General features: G+C 34.2%; 3 protein-coding genes across 6 annotated transcripts; all 3 read right to left on the bottom strand.

The window, feature by feature from the left end:
* Positions 1-179: 179 nt before the first annotated feature.
* Positions 180-3750, bottom strand: LOC126671858 (lysine histidine transporter 1-like). The gene is made up of 7 exons (XM_050365677.2): positions 3500-3750; positions 2117-2500; positions 1579-1981; positions 1375-1480; positions 747-838; positions 587-655; positions 180-489 (listed from the first exon to the last, which is right to left on the bottom strand). Exons 1-7 carry the CDS (start codon positions 3679-3681, stop codon positions 391-393), a joined length of 1335 nt encoding a protein of 444 aa, XP_050221634.1. The 5' UTR covers positions 3682-3750; the 3' UTR covers positions 180-390.
* Positions 3751-4134: 384 nt separating this feature from the next.
* Positions 4135-8123, bottom strand: LOC126675460 (uncharacterized). 4 transcript variants are annotated; one of them, XM_050370102.2, is made up of 8 exons: positions 7326-8123; positions 6812-6979; positions 6507-6605; positions 6283-6384; positions 6063-6167; positions 5118-5255; positions 4713-5027; positions 4135-4619 (listed from the first exon to the last, which is right to left on the bottom strand). In XM_050370102.2, exons 1-8 carry the CDS (start codon positions 7839-7841, stop codon positions 4341-4343), a joined length of 1722 nt encoding a protein of 573 aa, XP_050226059.1. In that variant the 5' UTR covers positions 7842-8123; the 3' UTR covers positions 4135-4340. The 4 variants fall into 4 exon arrangements, with proteins under 4 accessions (XP_050226059.1, XP_050226058.1, XP_050226060.1 ...); XM_050370101.2 differs by having other exon boundaries at positions 4713-5030; positions 7326-8122; XM_050370103.2 differs by lacking the exon at positions 6283-6384 and having other exon boundaries at positions 4713-5030; positions 7326-8122.
* A 1472-nt stretch (positions 8124-9595) lies between these two features.
* LOC126671986 (glyceraldehyde-3-phosphate dehydrogenase, cytosolic-like) lies at positions 9596-12556 on the bottom strand. The gene is made up of 12 exons (XM_050365836.2): positions 12458-12556; positions 12327-12350; positions 12115-12215; positions 11911-12026; positions 11716-11815; positions 11255-11401; positions 11090-11150; positions 10906-11003; positions 10559-10701; positions 10322-10405; positions 9995-10084; positions 9596-9907 (listed from the first exon to the last, which is right to left on the bottom strand). The coding sequence occupies exons 1-12, from the start codon at positions 12459-12461 to the stop codon at positions 9862-9864; spliced, it is 1014 nt and encodes a 337-aa protein (XP_050221793.1). The 5' UTR covers positions 12462-12556; the 3' UTR covers positions 9596-9861.
* Between the last annotated feature and the right edge of the window lie 5729 nt (positions 12557-18285).

The following is an 18285-nucleotide window of genomic DNA, read 5'->3' as shown; positions in this document are numbered from 1 at the left end:
CGACATCGTTTTGATCTAATTTGTCAAAACGTGTAAGATTCGGCCTATTAAACTCAGTTACGCAAATTTAGGGGGTAAAATAGATCTTTATCCATTCAAATTATGTATGCAACATCAATTTAGTGACTACACTAAGCCACATATAAATGAATTGGATCTTGCAAATGTTAAAATCAAAATCTTTAAAAGGAATTTGATTTATAAAAAAATCAAAATCAAACTCTGATCTTAACTAAAAGTGAAAATAGTTTTTAAAAATTCTAAAAAGAAATGACAATCTCAAACTAATTCTAAGAGGAAGGATAGTAATTAACCCTAACATAATACAGAGAAAATTACTAATTAAGTTCAGCAAAAAAAATTAAAAAGAAAAGAACATATGATGATGATCTAAGAGTAAAACTTGAAGTTCTTGGATTGAAGTATTAAATTCCTGAGTGCACCAATAGGGGCCAACACCATCAACAGAGCTCCAATTATTATGCACATCTGCACAGAATAAATAAATTAACAAAATTAGATTCACAAAAATTAATGAGATTAATTATTAATAAAATGTCAAAGACTGAAATTAATTAATATTTACCCAATTGATGCACCAAGATAAGCTAAACCTCTTTGGTTTTTTTATGGCAAGCCAAATGATACAAGGTAGCTGTAAAAAAAAGAAATTAAAGATAATGTAATAAGCAAGCTGAATTTGATATAAATTTAAATATGGTCATAAACTATATATTATTTCTTACATAATATGTTGTGGGTGCAAAAGCAAATCCTCCAAAAAAGCTCAGAAGTCCTCCAAAGAATGGAAATGACATCGCCAAGAACATTGTCAATGCTGCATCAAATAAAACAATGGATTATCAATGTGCAAGTTTAATTAAACTATTTTAATTCTCACTTATGTCATTTTAATGATAATTACTCACTAAATGACATAATTCCAAGCTACATTACAAATTATGGGTTAATATTTTTGCATTATGTATAGCTTTTTTTTTAATAAAAAAGTAACTGAATTAGAAAAAATTACAAAATCATTATCAAACTTGTTTATAAAAAGGTTACGGAATTATAATTATTATAAAAAGATTATGAAAGTACAGCTTTTTAATAAAATGGTTATCGAATTATTTAGAACTCGGAGATATATATGAATAACCATGCAAAAGCTTATATCCTTATAATTCGATAATTCTTTTATATAAAAAAGCTGTAGTTGGATAATTTTTTATAATTCGATAATCAATCTATAAAAAGAATATTGTTTAATAACTATTTTCTAACTTTTTATAAGTTGCAAATCATTTTGTACAAAGCAATATAGATTGGTAACGCAAAAATATTTAACTTTACAAATCATGCAAGACTTACCAACGTAAGAAGTTCGAGTGACAACGCGAAGTCGCGTAGTTGGCTTGAATTTCATCCTTCCGACCATAAATGACTCCAGCATATCAAACACCGGAATTGCAAATATCTACAATATTATATTTACAATCAAAAAATTCACTAGAAATAATCCAAAAACAAACTTATTCATGCAGAGATCAGAGATGACCGACTGATCATAGCTACCTGATAGCTTCCGATGACATGAATGACCACGAATATATTAGCAGCGGCAATCAACCACCGTGGCTTCTCTAGTGAAATCAAGATATTATCTTCAACCTCGTTCCCGAAAACCCAGTAGCCTAAGAAAGCCACCGGAAAGTAACATAAGGCGACGACGAGATATGCAACGAAAGCGCCTCTCCACATGGGTACTTTCGATGGTTTTCCCGGCGAGGATGGGATTGAAGCTTGAATCTCCAATACCACATTGTGACCTGCGTAGGCAAAAGCAACATCCCCTAATGCACTGAAGAAATCGAACATTTGTCCGATGGAGGTCGAAGACCTCGGAGCGTAATGTGCAGCCTTATTTATCCCTTCCACTCCCTTGTGAGCTGAAGCTGCCCAAGCGATTGTTGAGTAACTACAAAAACAGAACATTTATGTATATGAGATCCGATTCCAACACTAATTAACTAGATATAAAACACTTAAGTTGCACGGAAACTTATCGAGTCAGACTTATTTATAACATGTTCTCGTAAAAGATATCGTTTACCTGAGGGACATGACAGCAGCGGCACAAGAGACTCCAGAGATGGAGTTAAAACTTGGGAGATGAGAAAGAAAAACGTGAACCAGGGCAAATATCAAAATAAAATAAGTAGTTTTGATATCTTTGCCGTTAGTGGAAAGTAAATCATGAACTTTCTTCATAGATTTGCCGCCGGTAATCATATAAACTATGTTAACCCCAACTTCAACTATGAGTTGCTGTGGTACAACTACCCAAAGCCCGAGTTTTTTACCAAAGGCATGTTGCCCTAACTCATGATACCTATCGAACCTCTCTCCTTCCTCATTCTCATGCATCTCCACCATTTGCCATAGTGTGTATAGAGTAATGAACCATGACAGCACCATTACGGCTGCACCAGGACCCCTACATCATCACAATCCAACAACATATACATCAGTATATATATCTAATATTACTGAAGGTAGTGATCTAGGAACCAAATCAGACCGACAGGTTCAACCAGTTTAACACGAACCAAAGGTCAGTCCGATTTTATTCTTTCCTAAATTGGAAGTTTAACCTCTTTTAACCGAAATAACCCGCAAAAATCGGTTCAACCCGTTGAATGCAAAGTTCTGTATCTTTGGCAAATCCGTGAAACTTTTTGCTTGAGAAATAGCAGGCAAATCAATTTAACAAAAAAAAGTGGACTCTCCACACATACATTTAGACATCATTATGTATGAGTTATCAATAAATATTTTAATAATTTATATTTACGTGTCATTTAAAATGAAAATCAAGCTAAAATTTAATTAAAAGATAAGATGCAAGATAATTTTTTTTCATGGTCACATGCTTAAAGTTAAAACTACATATCAAATTCATAAAATGAGTCACATATAACAAATATAAGATAAAAACCTATTTTAGTCATTAAAAATTGATGATAGTGAACTAATTAATTTCAAAGACTAATATATCATATGTTAAGATGGAACTCCAAATTTTAAAACTAATGAATTGATTTTTATTTCTAATAAAAACTCTAACTATTCTAAGATAAGTTATAAATTAAAATAAATTAATATAATTATAGTATATTAAATTAATATTAAATTGACGCGTTATGTTATGAAACACTAACACCTAATGTGAAACTAATATATTAAAATATACAGAGTGATAACGAGTTTGACTTGAGTAAAAACGTTAGAGAAATTCTCAAATGAACTAAATTTATCATATGAAATTGTGAATTTGACAAACGACATAATTGAATGAAAAACTACAAATCAAATCAATAAATACCGCATAATACTACATAGTGAACTTTATTTTCATATATACGATTGTTTTCAGTTCCGTTTATAATTTAAAAGAAGAAACGGGAAAAGAAAAAGATTATGGTGAGTTATTTACCATCCGAGTTGAGACATGGCATAGGGCAGACCCAAAACACCAGCACCAACCATGGCAGTGACATTGTGAAAAGCAGAATACCACCATTTAGCGTTTCTTGACTTGGTGATGGGAAGCCAGTCATTCAGAGCTTTCTCTTGCGCAAGAGACTTAGCACTTTTCTCTTGTTGATTCTCTGACATTTTTGCTGGAATAGCATACGTATATTCACAGAATATGTAGTAGTATTAATAACAACCGATACTGTATCTTAAATTGCATGAAACTGAGATATTTACGAGAGTTTGTTGCTTTCTCCAACTGAAAATCATCAAAAACGTAGGGATAGTTAATTCTAGTTTAAACATTATCTAAAACGATCAAAATATCAAAATTAAGAATCTTAAATCAATTAAATCTGCAGATAATGTGACGATCAACAGCTAAATAAGTGGAGTATCCCGCATATATATACTTCTACGTCTAAACAGAAAAAATTTACTAGGATGATTTTAGATTTTTTAACTTTTTGCAATTATAATCAAAAAAATTAATTTTAACAATTTTAATCAAATTTAATAAATTAATAATATTTTTAACATATGTAAAAGAATATTAACAACTAACAGTATTTCTCGAGGTGACATGCGACATCGTTTCATAAGAGTTGATATCTTTAACATAATGTAAAAAAGTATTCACAACTCATAAGAGTGAGCGAAAAATATCTCAACCTAGCTTCAGCCTTCAGGATTAATGCCAACGGCTACCTCGACAAGATTTTGTTACTAGCATCTATACACAAAAATTAACGTAAGCTTAAGACTGGATAAGAAATTAATGTTCGGAAACCGGGTTTTAACTAAAAAAACATTTGGCTACAAATCACAATGCTGCCTGAATGAATTCTCTGCTGTTGGTTCCATCTTTCAAATATGAAATCTTCCTCGCTTTGGCGCTCAAGATAGTCGTCAATATCAAACTTTGTTCCGCCTGATGAAGTTTGGCTGCCGGAATTTCCATATTCCCCAACAAATCTATTTCCATTGACAGTTGCAGAATGACCATCGGAAAGTCCTGGACTCCAACTCCCATGGCTACTGACGGAATGGTTACTTAAATCTCGCACAGGCGATGCTTCCTATTTTGTAAGAGACCAACCAAGGATGATATTGTAAGCAACTAAGATTGCTGAGCAAAGATAATAAGATAAAATGCAATGGGACAAGATTACCTGAGTTGATTCCCGCAAATGAATTTTCGGAGTTCCCATCAACTCTGTCTTCTTACTTACAAATGGAGTATCATTGGAAGTTTCCCATTGTAACCAGGGGAGTACTACTCCATCCATTTCAACAGTAGCAGGTTTTGACATTGCAGGACTTCGGAAAATTTGCGTCTTTGTTATTCCTCCTAAACTTGAACTTGTGTCTGTCATTTCCCCGTCCAAAGACGAGATATCTGTATCTTCCACATTTGAAATGAAATCCTCGAAATATTTTTCTGCCTCCTCAGTCAATCGCTTAGACATCCTGTTTCTGTCATTGCTCTTCTGAAGAATAAATTGCAGAATTAATTTAACAAGATAATATGCTTTGAGTACCATCAATAAAAACAGCATACAGAAGAAAACGAGTACCTTTCTAGTTCTGAATGGTTTTTCCACAATATTGTTTTTTGGCTCAGGAAGCAATTCCTTCACCATCTTAGAGAGCTCTCTTCCACGCTGCTCTTCCAGCAATATTTCTGCTAATAGATCTTGTTTACGCTTCTCAGACTGCCAATTAAAAGGGAAAAAAACACATATTTAAGAAGTATTTAAACAATATTTGCCAAACCTGCAATAGAATAAAAAAAAATGATATTGAATCTTAGCTACTTCATGTTCTTGATCGGAAGGCCATATAAAAACATAAACATTTTAATTTTCAGTCCTCTGATTATATGTTATCACACAAAAGTATAACTGAAGTGAGTCTTCCAAATAAACTTTAGTGATCAAGATTCAAAAAAATTGCAATGCTAGATCATGTTTCTTAATAATATTGGTACTAGAAGGCAAATCATATTTCCACAAGAAAAGCAAACAACTATTATGAAGAGGAAACATGCAGCAAGAAGGGCTCTCCTGACTGAAAGATAACAGACGACTAACTGACTATTGACTAACATCTAACAAATAACAACGGGAAAAGGGTCATTTATGCCCTTAAGGTTTGGCATTAGGATCAAATAAGCCCTCAACGTACAAAAAGGTTCAAATATGCCCTTAACGTCTTAGAAAATGAACAATCAGGCCCCCGATTTGGACAAACAGGCCCCTAACGTTTCATTTATGCGTCAAAAGTAGGGGCCTGGTTGTTAACATTTTAAGACGTTAGGGGCATATTTGAACCTTTCCAGACGTTGAGGGCTTAATTGATCCTGGAAATAAACCATAGGGGTATAAATGACCCTTTTCCCAATAACAACAAACATAAGTTGGACTTTTCCTCAGTATGCAACAAGGATCTGAAAAGCTAGGGAACCTCAAATTGCAACATAGTATCTTTAACGTATTAAAATGAAATTTGAGTTTGCATACCACTTCCAACTTATTTGCATAATTTCTTCTGATGGTAGAAACTGTCTGAAGAGCGTCAGTACTTTTTTCCTGAAAACAGTCATCACCGGTTGATTTCCTTGAAGCCTGCATAAGTTCCAATAAGCCTAATAAGTTTGATAAGCTAAAAAAAGAGCTCTTCACATTCTCCACGTGTATGTAAGATACAGAAATTCAGTTCACGAGACACTTAATTACAGACTTGTTCAAGTTCCATTTTGATCTCTTCTACAGCATTCCTAAGTTCTTTTCTCATTGCTTCGTACATCCCACTGTTTATATTTTCAGAAGAGGGATGCTCACCCTATAAAGTTAAAAAGACAGACAATGAGTGACAAAGGTAGAAAGGGAAAATTGTTGAGGCATATACCTACACTCAAAGATAACCGGAACAACTTTTTTCATTACCAAAAAACAAAATCCAACCTTTTTCTGAGAATAAACTGCTCGAATTGTTCTTTCAATCCCATTTACATTAGAATGAGCATCCCTCCCCTCATCATCAGTTAGGACTGATGAATGGCTCTACAAGAATCAGAAACAATTATAGTTGTTCAGTTTCAACAAACAACTAAGAAGAGTAAAAAATGAGAGCACTGCATCATAATAAAAATGATAAAAACAGCCATTGGAAGTTAAAACAGGTCTGAAATTCTGAATGTTACTATCATCAAGTAAACAATGACATAGAGCTGTATATAAGATTAGCTGGAAGAGAGAATTATGCTTACAGAATAGCCATCATGATATTTCAAGTCTTTTTGGCTAAGGGACCTTCTAAGTCCTTTCGGATGATTTGAAGCAGCCGTTTTACTTGATAATGGGACCTGCATTACTCCACCACCGAAGTTCCTTGAAGTAACACAGCTGCTTGAATTCCGATGATGGTCTAAATCACTCTGTCAAGTACAAGAAACCAACGTGTATTTTAGAAAACCTTCTGAATTTACACGAAACAAACAATTTCTATTCAGGGAATTAATCAGCATTGAGTATTGCAAAATGCATAAAATTCCAAAATTGTCTCGCTGAATCAACAGAATGCCTTAATGAACTGAACTTGTCCCACATTAGCCCTAAAAAAAGCGTTCCAATGCCAATTTTGCCATATATTAACAGCAATTTTAAAATTTCTAACCTAATTTCATTTCAAATTTATAAAAAAAACTCAGTATATTCCCACACTATCACTCAGTACAAACTAATAATAATAGCACAAACATGAAAATATTCAAAAAAAATCACCTCAGAGTCACTAATTTGGTATCTGACAACAGAAACAGAACGCTGTCGTCTCGAACTATTATCCGAGCTCAGCCTTCTTCCTCCACCTCCATAGCTATTTCCCGCACCTTCACCGCCTACTCTCCTAGACACAGACCGACCTCTTCTCTGAGACGCATTACCTTTATTATTGCTATCTCCAACTCTTCCGTCGTCATCATAATTCTTTGTAACAGACCGACCACGGTCACCGGAGTTGAAGAACTTAACAGCAAGATCATCCAATGTTACATCAGCAGGAAACGCCGATCCTCTCTTAGTGTTAACGAATCTCCCTCTAGGAGCCGGCGGTTCATCGGAGAAATCGTCAGTTAATATAGGACGGGAGAAACGGCTGAGACTGCGAGAGCGGCGGTGAGCGGAAGTGTTATTACTCCGGTTAGATGAAGAATAGGACGAGGAGGAAGAGTCCTCGGCGATAGTGGACTTTCCGATTGACGGTCTCTTAGTGGTGGACTTGAAGGCCGACGTGGCCATTTAGCTGGTTACTGAAGAAGAACAAGAAGCTAATGTAAAATGAAGCAAAAGTGAGGGGTTGATTTTATAGAATGGGTCATTAAAGTGGAAATAAGTGTGAATTTGATGAAATATGATTTTATTTTGTGAATTAATGATAATAAAGGGTACAGATTATGAAATTTGGATTTTAAAGAAGAGGGAGAGAACAGTTTGAAGGGGAAGATTGGCGGAGAGATCGAACGATGATTAAATTTGAAAATTGGAAAAGGCTCACAGTACTTGTGTTTCCTGTGTATATGGATTTTAATTGGTTAAACTTTTAAAATTTGAGATTAAACATTAGCTTTTGGTTTAAATTACGAGATCTGCCACTGACCGGCAAATTCACCTACACGCTGCTCATATTAAACGCCAAATCGGACCGACCAGCTGGTTCAACTGAAAACCAGGATTCAATTTGGTTTGATTTTTAAAAAATTAAAAAATAGATATGTCTTTTCAAATCACTCCTTAATTAACTGTGATCATTAGTGATGTAACAAGTTGAGTCGAGCCTGAGTCATATCAAGCTCGAACTCGAGTATGTTAGAGTTTTAGTGTGTTTACAAACTCGAGCTCTAATAGACTCCGATTTTCAAGTTTGAAGTTGAACTCAAACAATATCCAATTCAACTCGAGTTCAATAAATAATTACTATTATTATTATAAAAAGTTGTCATATTTATACGCTTATTTTTTTTTTCACCATAAATCATAAAAACCAACCAATTAATATGATACAATACACCTAATTTGGAGTATAAGTAGTCATATAGTAAAAAAATCTATTAAAATTCGCAAGCTCGTAAACCTCTTTAATTGGCATTTGAAGGCGACTCAAAATTAAACTCAAGTAATTGTTTGAATTCAAAATTGATTCGTATTTTTCGAATTGATTTTGAATAACTCGCAAATAGCTCAGTTCATTCGACACCGTCGTGAATATTGTTCCCTTTTTCAATACTAAGAGAAATTCATTCTCCTGTTTATGTGTATATATTATTTATTTATTCAATTATATTAAATTGATGGTTGAACTTCACTGGTTTACCCATAGACCCGGTTTTAAAACACCAAGTCATAACTCATACCTAATGACCATAAGCGGGGACGTCCTCACTAATTGTCTAAAAGTCTTAAGTTGTGATTATATAGCAATTAGCATCTGTTTGTTTTAATTATGGTATGTTTAGGTGTAAATAGTAATCATATATGGTAAGATATCATGATATGATCTTGCTTGATTTGTTGGGTCCCCCTATCAGTATTATTAAGCATAGATTTAAGACAAAATCGAAGGTGCATTCTCCTTACTCTATGATGATACTTCTTCTTTCACCCCCACAAGTAGAACTCTTGAATTTGTAAAAGCAGCTGTCAATTGTGCTACGGAGTTTTTTCACATGGCTGACGCACCATTAATTTGTTACACAAATGATATGGCGCAGCTGTTTTTTTCTCGTGCGCAATGGTAAATTTTATTATTAAAGAAACACATAAGACCATAGTTAGCATCATGTACAATTGAAACCTTCCATCAAAATTTAAAAATTTGCTTTGTTAAGAGAACAATTTGTGGTTTTGATAAGCAGATCTTCTATTTGGAAAAATAAAATTCCTAAATTTGCTTGGAATAATACATCCAACTATTTTATTATCCTCCAAAGAGAAGCGTAGCATATGGCTAACAAAGGTAGAAAAGGCAGATGAATATTATACCACCACATCAGAGATGCCACAGAAGAGGAATTTAACTAATTTGTTTAAAACACCACATAAATACTAAAAACAAAATACAAAATCCATGAAAAGAGGAATTCAAACATCCTCAGCACCAACATTATGATTTAAGAGCCTAAGGACAAGCATGCTGGAATCCAGCTTCCGGTCTTTAAACAAATTTTTATTTTGATTTTCGCCTCATTCTAACAAAATACACGGCGTCCACAACTCAAATACATCTGAAGGAGCCTATAACAACGGCTTAGCTGCTCCTGCCTTACTGGACAGATGCCATATGGCAGATGAGATCAATCACCCGTGTGCTGCAAACATATCAAGGATGAATTAGTGCCACAACTAGAAATACTAGAGCCACATTAGATCTAACTCTGAAAAAATTACAAAGTTACCTGTAGCCAACTTCGTTGTCATACCAAGAGACAAGCTTGACAAAATTGTCATTCAATGCAATTCCAGCCTTGGCGTCGAAAATACTTGACCTACAAATATCACATAAACACCAAATTATTAGAATTTCTGAGGAACACCAATGACTCTAATTCTAAATATCCCATAAGCAGACAGTTCCCATCTACTTGAGCTCTCTTGGAAAACAGGCCTACAGCTCGTCAGCTTATAGATATTTGCGGCTTATTCCATGCCCACAATTATGAGCATGTTTGGGGAATACTCCATTCAGAGTACCGCAAACGGGCATGCTAAACAAATTTCCTTACCTGTTATCACCAATAAAGTCAGAAGAAACCAAATCCTCATCAATGTATCCCAATATTCCCTTCATGCTTCCCTCGGACTCCTCCCTATGCACACAAGTAAATAAAAATATGAGGTTCTGATACAATGTAGCCAAGTAAAAATAAGGTAACTACCCCATTGAACCAGGCATTTTCACTAAAGCAACTGTGAAATGTTCCAAGACTTTTTAAGTCGTGCACATTACAATTAGTACTCACTTGATGGCAGCTTTAATTTGCTCATATGTTGCTTTCTTCTCGATTCTAACTGTGAGGTCCACCACAGAGACATCAACTGTGGGAACACGGAAAGCCATTCCGGTAAGTTTCCCATTCAAAGCAGGCAGCACCTTCCCGACAGCCTAAAGAAAGAAAGGGGAAAGTCTCTGAGGTACAACAATAATGCAGAACAACAAATTGGCATCATGGAAAGCAACCACAAGATCAACTAAAACATGATGTCGTCTGATGAACCACTAAAACACATCGTAAATATTACTAAGATTCCACAAGCAATTAGCATAGGTTATATTTGAATTATTCGGAAAACTTCATTAACTCCTCACCTTTGCAGCTCCAGTGCTGCTAGGAATGATGTTGAATGAAGCAGCTCTTCCACCTCTCCAGTCCTTCATTGATGGACCATCAACAGTCTTCTGGGTAGCTAAATTCAGGGAGGAAAGTGCACGATGAGCAACAGGACGAAGCTCTTATAACGATGAATGCGAAACAAAAACAAATAAAAAATACCGGTAATGGAGTGAACAGTTGTCATAAGACCCTCAACAATGCCAAATCGATCATTAATGACCTGTCATTTCACAATAGGTAAGACATTATAAACACTAATTAATATGCCATCTTACGTAACATAATAGCTTCATAAACATTACTAGTAAGACTAGAGTCTAGAACCTTGGCAAGGGGAGCGAGGCAGTTTGTTGTGCAACTAGCATTTGATACAATGTGAATATCTGATGTGTATTCCTTCTCGTTAACACCAACAACGAACATTGGGGCATCCTTGCTTGGAGCTGAGATGATGACTTTCTTAGCACCACCCTATCATTGGATCAATTAAACAAAATAAGATATCATTGGATCAATTAAACAAAATAAGATATCATTGGATCAATTAAACAAAATAAGATATCATTGGATCAATTAAACAAAATAGGCCACATTACTACAACAGATCTAAGCAAAAACAAGATGCAAAGTTCAAATTCCTATACCAGCACAGACTAGAACAATTATAACATCTTAAAACGCTTTTCAGCACTTTAAAAGCATAATAATTGTTCTAGTGGATGCTACAAACCTAAGCAATCATCAATATTATCAATGGTAGAGAGTAATGCACGAATAATAAGCACCTTCATGTGAGCAGCAGCTTTATCCTTGTCAGTGAACACACCAGTTGACTCAATAATGTAGTCAGCTCCAGATTCAGCCCATGGGATTTCTTCTGGGTTCCTAATCAATATATCCAACAAAAACAAACATTAGTCCATAATACCACAATCTAAATAGCAATCAAGGAAAACCTAAAAATGGAGAATACACCATACCTTACACCAAAGACAGTGACAGGCTTCTCTCCGAAGAGAAGAGTCTTCTCATCCTTAATCTTCAACTCATGATGCTTCCATTGACCATGAACTGTATCATACTTGAACATATATGTCTACACAGACAAACATCAACCAATTAAACCAGATCCATAAACCTAATCGTCTATTTAAGCTACGAAAAAGCGTAAAGCGCATAATCACCATGTATTCGACGGAAATAAATGGATCATTAACAGCAACAAGTTCAACATCCTCCCTCTGCAGAGCAACTCTAGCAACCAACCTTCCAATTCTTCCGAATCCTAATTTTCCAAAATTTAATCATATACTAATCAGATCTCGCTCCTAAAAAATCAAATCAAAATCAAAATCAAAATCAAGCAACATATAAACAGAGTGACTATTAGATTTACCGTTAATTCCGATCTTAATCTTCCCTGAAAAACACCACAAAAAACAACAGATCAGATCAGATCAGACCAGATCAGAACAAAAACTAAAGCGTATAAACATAGATGTAAACACGAAAACACAGAATCATTACCCATGGTAGTCGGTTTCGGAGATGAATATGATGTAGTTTAGTTGCGGAGAGAATAGTTGTGATAGTGTTGTAACAGAGTGTGATTAGTGGTTGAAATGTAAAGAAAATGAGGTTTAATATACAAAACAAGGCAACTGGCTACCGGAGCATCCGGTAATATTAGGGCTCAGTGCGTTACATGTACGCTGCAATGCGGGTCTGTGGCACGTCATGCTTGGCATTATTAATAACCGTAAGATTAGATGATTAGGTAGAGAGAGAATGAGTGAGATAATCTAGACCGTTGATCTGAAGAGAGAGAAAAATGAAGATTGATGATAGCGTTGGTCCGAGCGACAGTTGTAGATGGAGAAAAGTCAAGTGGCATTCATATTTGTTCACGTCCATGAGAAAAAAGTTAAAAGAGGGAGTGATTGGTGGCCACGTCATATTGTTATGAGTTTTAATTTGGATGCCACGTCATTCTTTATGGTCACGAGAGTCAGGCCGGCTGACAAGTGGCCCGCCCGTATCCGTCTTCTGTTATTATCTCTGGAAAGTTCGGTTTAAGCCCACTGAGGCCCATTCTTCCAATGCTGGGCTTGTAACAGTAGATTTTTCCTCCAGTTAAGTTATTACATTTTATTTTTGCAGAATGTCACAAAAGTTCTTTAAAATAGTCAGTCAAGTATAAATAAACAAAATTTCTTCAGCAAAATTAAATTATCATGCTATATTATGGTTAAAATTAATGAATAATAGTAATCTAATCTATCGAATCTTGAAATATTTCTTCCATAATAATCTAATAGTAATAAAGAAATTATCATTGATCTAAATTTTCTTTTCTTTTGGCATAATATCTAAATTTAAATTAGTAAACACAAAATATGTGAACTACAATTTATAATGATGATATATTTTATAATAAAATTTAAATTTATTAACGTGATTATTCGAGGAACATGTCCATCAAATGTATTTTTTTAATCATATTAAATATATTATTAACGTTTAGAAAAATAGAGTAACATGTCTCGATCACATGATACTTATGCTGAATCTTATATGACACCACATGAAATTTTATTTTTTTTCTATTTGTGAATTACTAGTAGCTCATGATCTTGTGGATACAAATTATGATGGCCATGAGACACTAACTAGCGGCACGATTTTTAGTCACTATACACTAAATCAATTTTTTTGATCCTGTGTCCCTAACTACTGCATGACTCTACAGCTTTGCATAAGGTCATCAAATGCTATATCTCACCTTTTAGAGAGGCCAACAAAAATGTCACAGAAATTGAGTGCCTACACACCTAACACTCATTTTCATCATATGTTGAGACGGATATTTTTTTTCACACATGGATTTTAATATGTGAACTGCCAGTCCAAACAGACAAAATATATTATAGAAAAGAAGTATTCCAAAATTCTATATATATATAATTCCCATTTTAGTTTTTTTTTATGTGAAAATCAAACGATTCAATTTCTAAAATTTTATTTAAAAAGTAAAATAATTTTAACTTAAATTTATAAGACACGCCAAAATTATATATGAAAAATTAAATAAAGTGAACATAATATAAAATATAAAATATATTTAATTTTTGTAAATAAAATGTAGATTAACCAATTCTAAAACACCTAAAATATATGTATTTTATTTAAAAAAATCTCTTAACTTCAATTAATTTTTTTATGGCTCTATTTTTTTGTATTTATAAGTCTTTTGATACGTCTGTCAAATGCGTGTAAACTTTTAGAGCTAATTTGAAATTGAAGAGCTTTTAAACAAAAAAAAATATGCTTTAGATGTATTATGTTAGATTTCATTTTAAAATCAATTGATGTTAATAGAAGATGTCCAACCAATACTTAAAAGGTATTTTTACAAATTTAACCAATTTTTCTAAATTTTATACTTTTATACTACTCATACTTTTGTATCTCTATAATACGGTACCTCAAAGCAAATTTTTTCTTTTATACGGTATTATATATATTCCCCTCTCAAACAAACCTCATAGTTATAATTAATTTCTATTTCTTCTCTCTCATCTTACCTTTCACACAAAAATATATATACTTTACTTAATAAATCGACAAACAATAATATAAACTCACTGTTTGCGAATTCTCACAAAAGTCTGACAAGTAACTAAATCTAATTTGACTCTGAATCACGAGAAGTTGACGAGTCTAGACAAAATATAAAGCATATTTAATATCATCCCCTAATTTTAGAGAATACTAGACACCACATAGGAATATCACAGATATTAAACAATCCAAAGTACAAACCATCATCATGTCATCACATATTCAACCAAAATGCCAAAGTGTAAACCAACGTAGAGTAATCATACTTACTCAAACTATAACCAAAGTCATACAACAAGTTAAGTCTAATTGAGTTCCACTTTGAAAACATAATCCGGAAAAGCCATTTCAGTATAACTTAGTTACAAACATAAAACCAAGTTTTAAACCAAAGTGGTGAGTCAGCCAAGTTATCATAACTATCAAGTTTAACCTCACATGTCGGACGACCCAAGTCTAACCCGACCCAACATTTTACCAAAGCATAAATCAAAGTTTAATATCCAGAAAGCTCTTTGATAAATCAAATGATTATTTTCAAATAACGGAACTCAATATCACTTAACTAACCAACGTATAACACCACACACACAAGGTGTTCTATTAAAGTCCCCAAAGGACAAACATGCTCAAAATGGCTAACACAAATCGTGCAATATACTAGCATGCTAACAATCAATCCAACAATGCTAAACAACGCATATAACATGTTTAAGCAACCAAAAACATAATATGACTACAAGATCAACACTTGGCCAAAATCGGAAAAATAAGCCAACATCAACACAAGCATGCTATAACACTTAAATGAATCCAATTCAGATCATAACGCATAATCCATTAAATTTTCAGATTCGAATAAACAACCAATAAAAATACTTATCGATCAAATCAAGATATGGCAATAATAACTCATCATTTAATGCAAATCAAATCATCATAACATGTTTCTATAATGCTAAACGACAATCAATAACCATATAATGAATCAATATTAAGCAGCCCCAATCGTAGCCAAAACAGTTCATACAAAATCAACACACCAAATCGAGATCAAGAAAATCAAATCATCATGTGATTCAACGATTGAACAAGGTATGAACATATAATCTCAAACCTAACAAGTCGTACCAAAACAATTAAACCCAGCCACATATCACCAAATCAGTAGCCACACACTACACCAACCGATATACGATTAACGTTACAATCTAAGAAATGATACCGAACAACAAAAAGAAAGAGATGTTACCACATGAGTCCCATGACAAACAATTGACCACAAGCTAAGAGAGTTTTAGCGACGAAAGAACGAATATAAAGAGAACCAAACAAATCAAGAACGTACCAAAAAAAGTAAACAGATTGGAACGAAGAACACATGAAGGATTTACTTATTGAATAGTCAAATACGAAGGAAAAACCACTACTAGAAAACAGTGATGTAGCGACGGATTTTCCGTCGCTAAATGACCAAAATCCGTCGCTAAACACATTTAGCGACAGATTTGCGACGGAAAGAGTCTGTCGCTACATTTTTGTCGCAACGTTTGACAACGACGGAAAAAAAAATTAGCGACGAATTTTGGTCTCGGTTTTAGCGACGGATTTAGCGACGGATTTTAATCCGTCACTAGTTTTAAAAAAAATTAAAAAAAAATTACAATTAAATCGTAAAATAAAGTTTTTATTTAATTAATCACTCATTTGCGGCCTCCGTCACTCACCCACCCGAGTTTAATCACCCACCCGCATCCACCCGTCAATTTTCGCTAACTTCCCAGTAGGTCACTCATCCTTCCATTGCTCCCCTCTCAAGACTCTTTAACCTTGTAGTTCTCCCGCGCGTAACTCCACCTTAACCAGCTCATATTCATGTTATATATTTATGTATATTATACTTAAATATAACTAAAAACAACAAATATTTGTTTCCATAATTTAATCCCGCATTCTAAGATAATTTTTTTTATAATTAATAATTTTTTAAAATATTTAAATAAATAAATAATCTGTAATTATTATTTCATAAATAAGATTTAATTATTATTTTATAAATAAAAACGTTATATTGAAATAATATAAATTTAATTCAAAAATTTTAAAATTATTTTTAATTAAATACTACCTTAAATAATATTTTAATACCTTTTAATTTTTTTTTGACAGTGCAAATTAGCGACGGATTTGAAATCCGTCACTAAATTCCGTCGTCAAATGATAAAATTTAGCGACGGATTTTAAAATCCGTCGCTAATTGTGGAAAATAAAAGGCGGGAGCATTCCCGCCAATAATTAGCGACGGATTTTAAAATCCGTCGCTAAAGTTTATCAAAACAATTGACGGGACGACTCCCGCCAACTTTAGCGACGGAAAATTCGTCGCTAATGTTGGCGGGATCAATCCCGCCAATTTAATTGGGTGTTTAGCGACGGATTTTAGATCCGTCGGAAAATCCGTCGCTAATCACCAAAATATCGACGAATTTTAGATCTGTCACTAAAATCCGTCGCTAAAACGCTGTTTTCTAGTAGTGAACGAGGAGGCATCGCTAGAAAATGTTTTAGGGTTTGTAAAAATGTGAAAGAGTGAATTAGGTCGAGTTAAAGGGTCTATTAGCGTAAAATTTCCCAAACATGTACGATGGAGAGGGGGTGCGATGCCCCATCACACCTCACCTCTTTTAGGCCCAAAAAGATACATTTTAACCATACACACTAATTTAAATGAATTACAACAAATAATAACCTAGCATGTCCGCACTCACTCTTACCATTTATAGCAGTCTGTAATTTTTAAATGCTAATAACGGCTTTAACAGTTTTTCCACAATGTTAGCCACATGTTTGACATCACAACCCCAGAATACAGGCCAACCACGATTATACCAACAATCGTCGACACAATAGTCACCCACGTCCAATTTTGTTTTTATTTCCGGTGATGAATCGCAGTTGTAGACTTCCATTGAGGCATAACTGATTAAATGGAACATCCACACCTAGAGCACATATGCTTGCCTGTTTAAAAAACCCACATAGTAAGCAAGTTAGACAAACTTTGTTAACTTTGCAACCTACTGTTCATACTAATGTTGCTGATAACAATGTGAATGTGGTGGGAGCCTGGACTTTTAGTCAAGAATCTGTTAGGGAAGCATTGACTTATATGATTGTTGTGGATGAATTATCATTTAGATTTGTTGATGGTATGGGATTTATAAGATTAATAAATGCTGCATGCCCTAGATTTAAAATACCCTCTAGGTGGACTGTAACTAGAGACTGTTTTAAGCTAATTCTAGAAGAGAGGTTGAAACTGAAAGCTTTTCTAAAAGATCATAGCCAAAGGGTTAGCATAACTACTGATACCTGGACTAGTTTACAGAGAATCAATTATATGTGTGGGACTTGTCATTGACCTTGAATCATTAGTGGTCCTTGACTTGGTGACCTTGTTCTCAACCATGGCCCCTGGCTCCCTTGAGTTTTCACCCCTGGCCCCTAACTTTGCACCATTCTGATCGCACCTGGCGCCTTTTTTCTGAAGCCACGATCCCCATGCTTCTCCCAATTTTCCTGACTCAACACCAGGCCCAGACTAGGATAACTGAAACTGTCCTTCGCTTCTTCAATTTCCTCTAAGACAACTGCTAATGGAGGGGGAGGACTAGGACTTCTCTTAGGTTTTAATTTCCTAACATCCCCAACGGAGTACTCCCTAACGTACACCT

Source organism: Mercurialis annua, linkage group LG3 (genome assembly GCF_937616625.2).
Source record: "Mercurialis annua linkage group LG3, ddMerAnnu1.2, whole genome shotgun sequence".
In the NCBI taxonomy this organism is placed as follows: domain Eukaryota; kingdom Viridiplantae; phylum Streptophyta; class Magnoliopsida; order Malpighiales; family Euphorbiaceae; genus Mercurialis; species Mercurialis annua.
This window is presented reverse-complemented; position numbering and strand designations above follow the sequence as displayed.

What these genes read in the sequence shown, in the direction of transcription:
- LOC126671858 (XM_050365677.2), bottom strand. Translation starts at nt 3,681, where the DNA reads ATGTCAGAGAATCAACAAGAGAAAAGTGCTAAGTCTCTTGCGCAAGAG. An exon ending in GCTGCTGTCATGTCCCTCAG is followed by an intron (nt 1,982 to 2,116) that starts GTAAACGATATC and finishes CTGTTTTTGTAG; the next exon opens with TTACTCAACAATCGCTTGGG. An exon ending in TTGCACCCACAACATATTAT is followed by an intron (nt 656 to 746) that starts GTAAGAAATAAT and finishes TTTTTTTTACAG; the next exon opens with CTACCTTGTATCATTTGGCT.
- LOC126675460 (XM_050370101.2), bottom strand. Translation starts at nt 7,841, where the DNA reads ATGGCCACGTCGGCCTTCAAGTCCACCACTAAGAGACCGTCAATCGGA. An exon ending in CAGTTTATTCTCAGAAAAAG is followed by an intron (nt 6,385 to 6,506) that starts GTTGGATTTTGT and finishes TTAACTTTATAG; the next exon opens with GGTGAGCATCCCTCTTCTGA. An exon ending in AACCATTCAGAACTAGAAAG is followed by an intron (nt 5,031 to 5,117) that starts GTACTCGTTTTC and finishes TTTATTCTTCAG; the next exon opens with AAGAGCAATGACAGAAACAG.
- LOC126671986 (XM_050365836.2), bottom strand. An exon ending in GACTTTATTGGTGATAACAG is followed by an intron (nt 10,085 to 10,321) that starts GTAAGGAAATTT and finishes TGATATTTGTAG; the next exon opens with GTCAAGTATTTTCGACGCCA. An exon ending in GACAACGAAGTTGGCTACAG is followed by an intron (nt 9,908 to 9,994) that starts GTAACTTTGTAA and finishes ATATGTTTGCAG; the next exon opens with CACACGGGTGATTGATCTCA.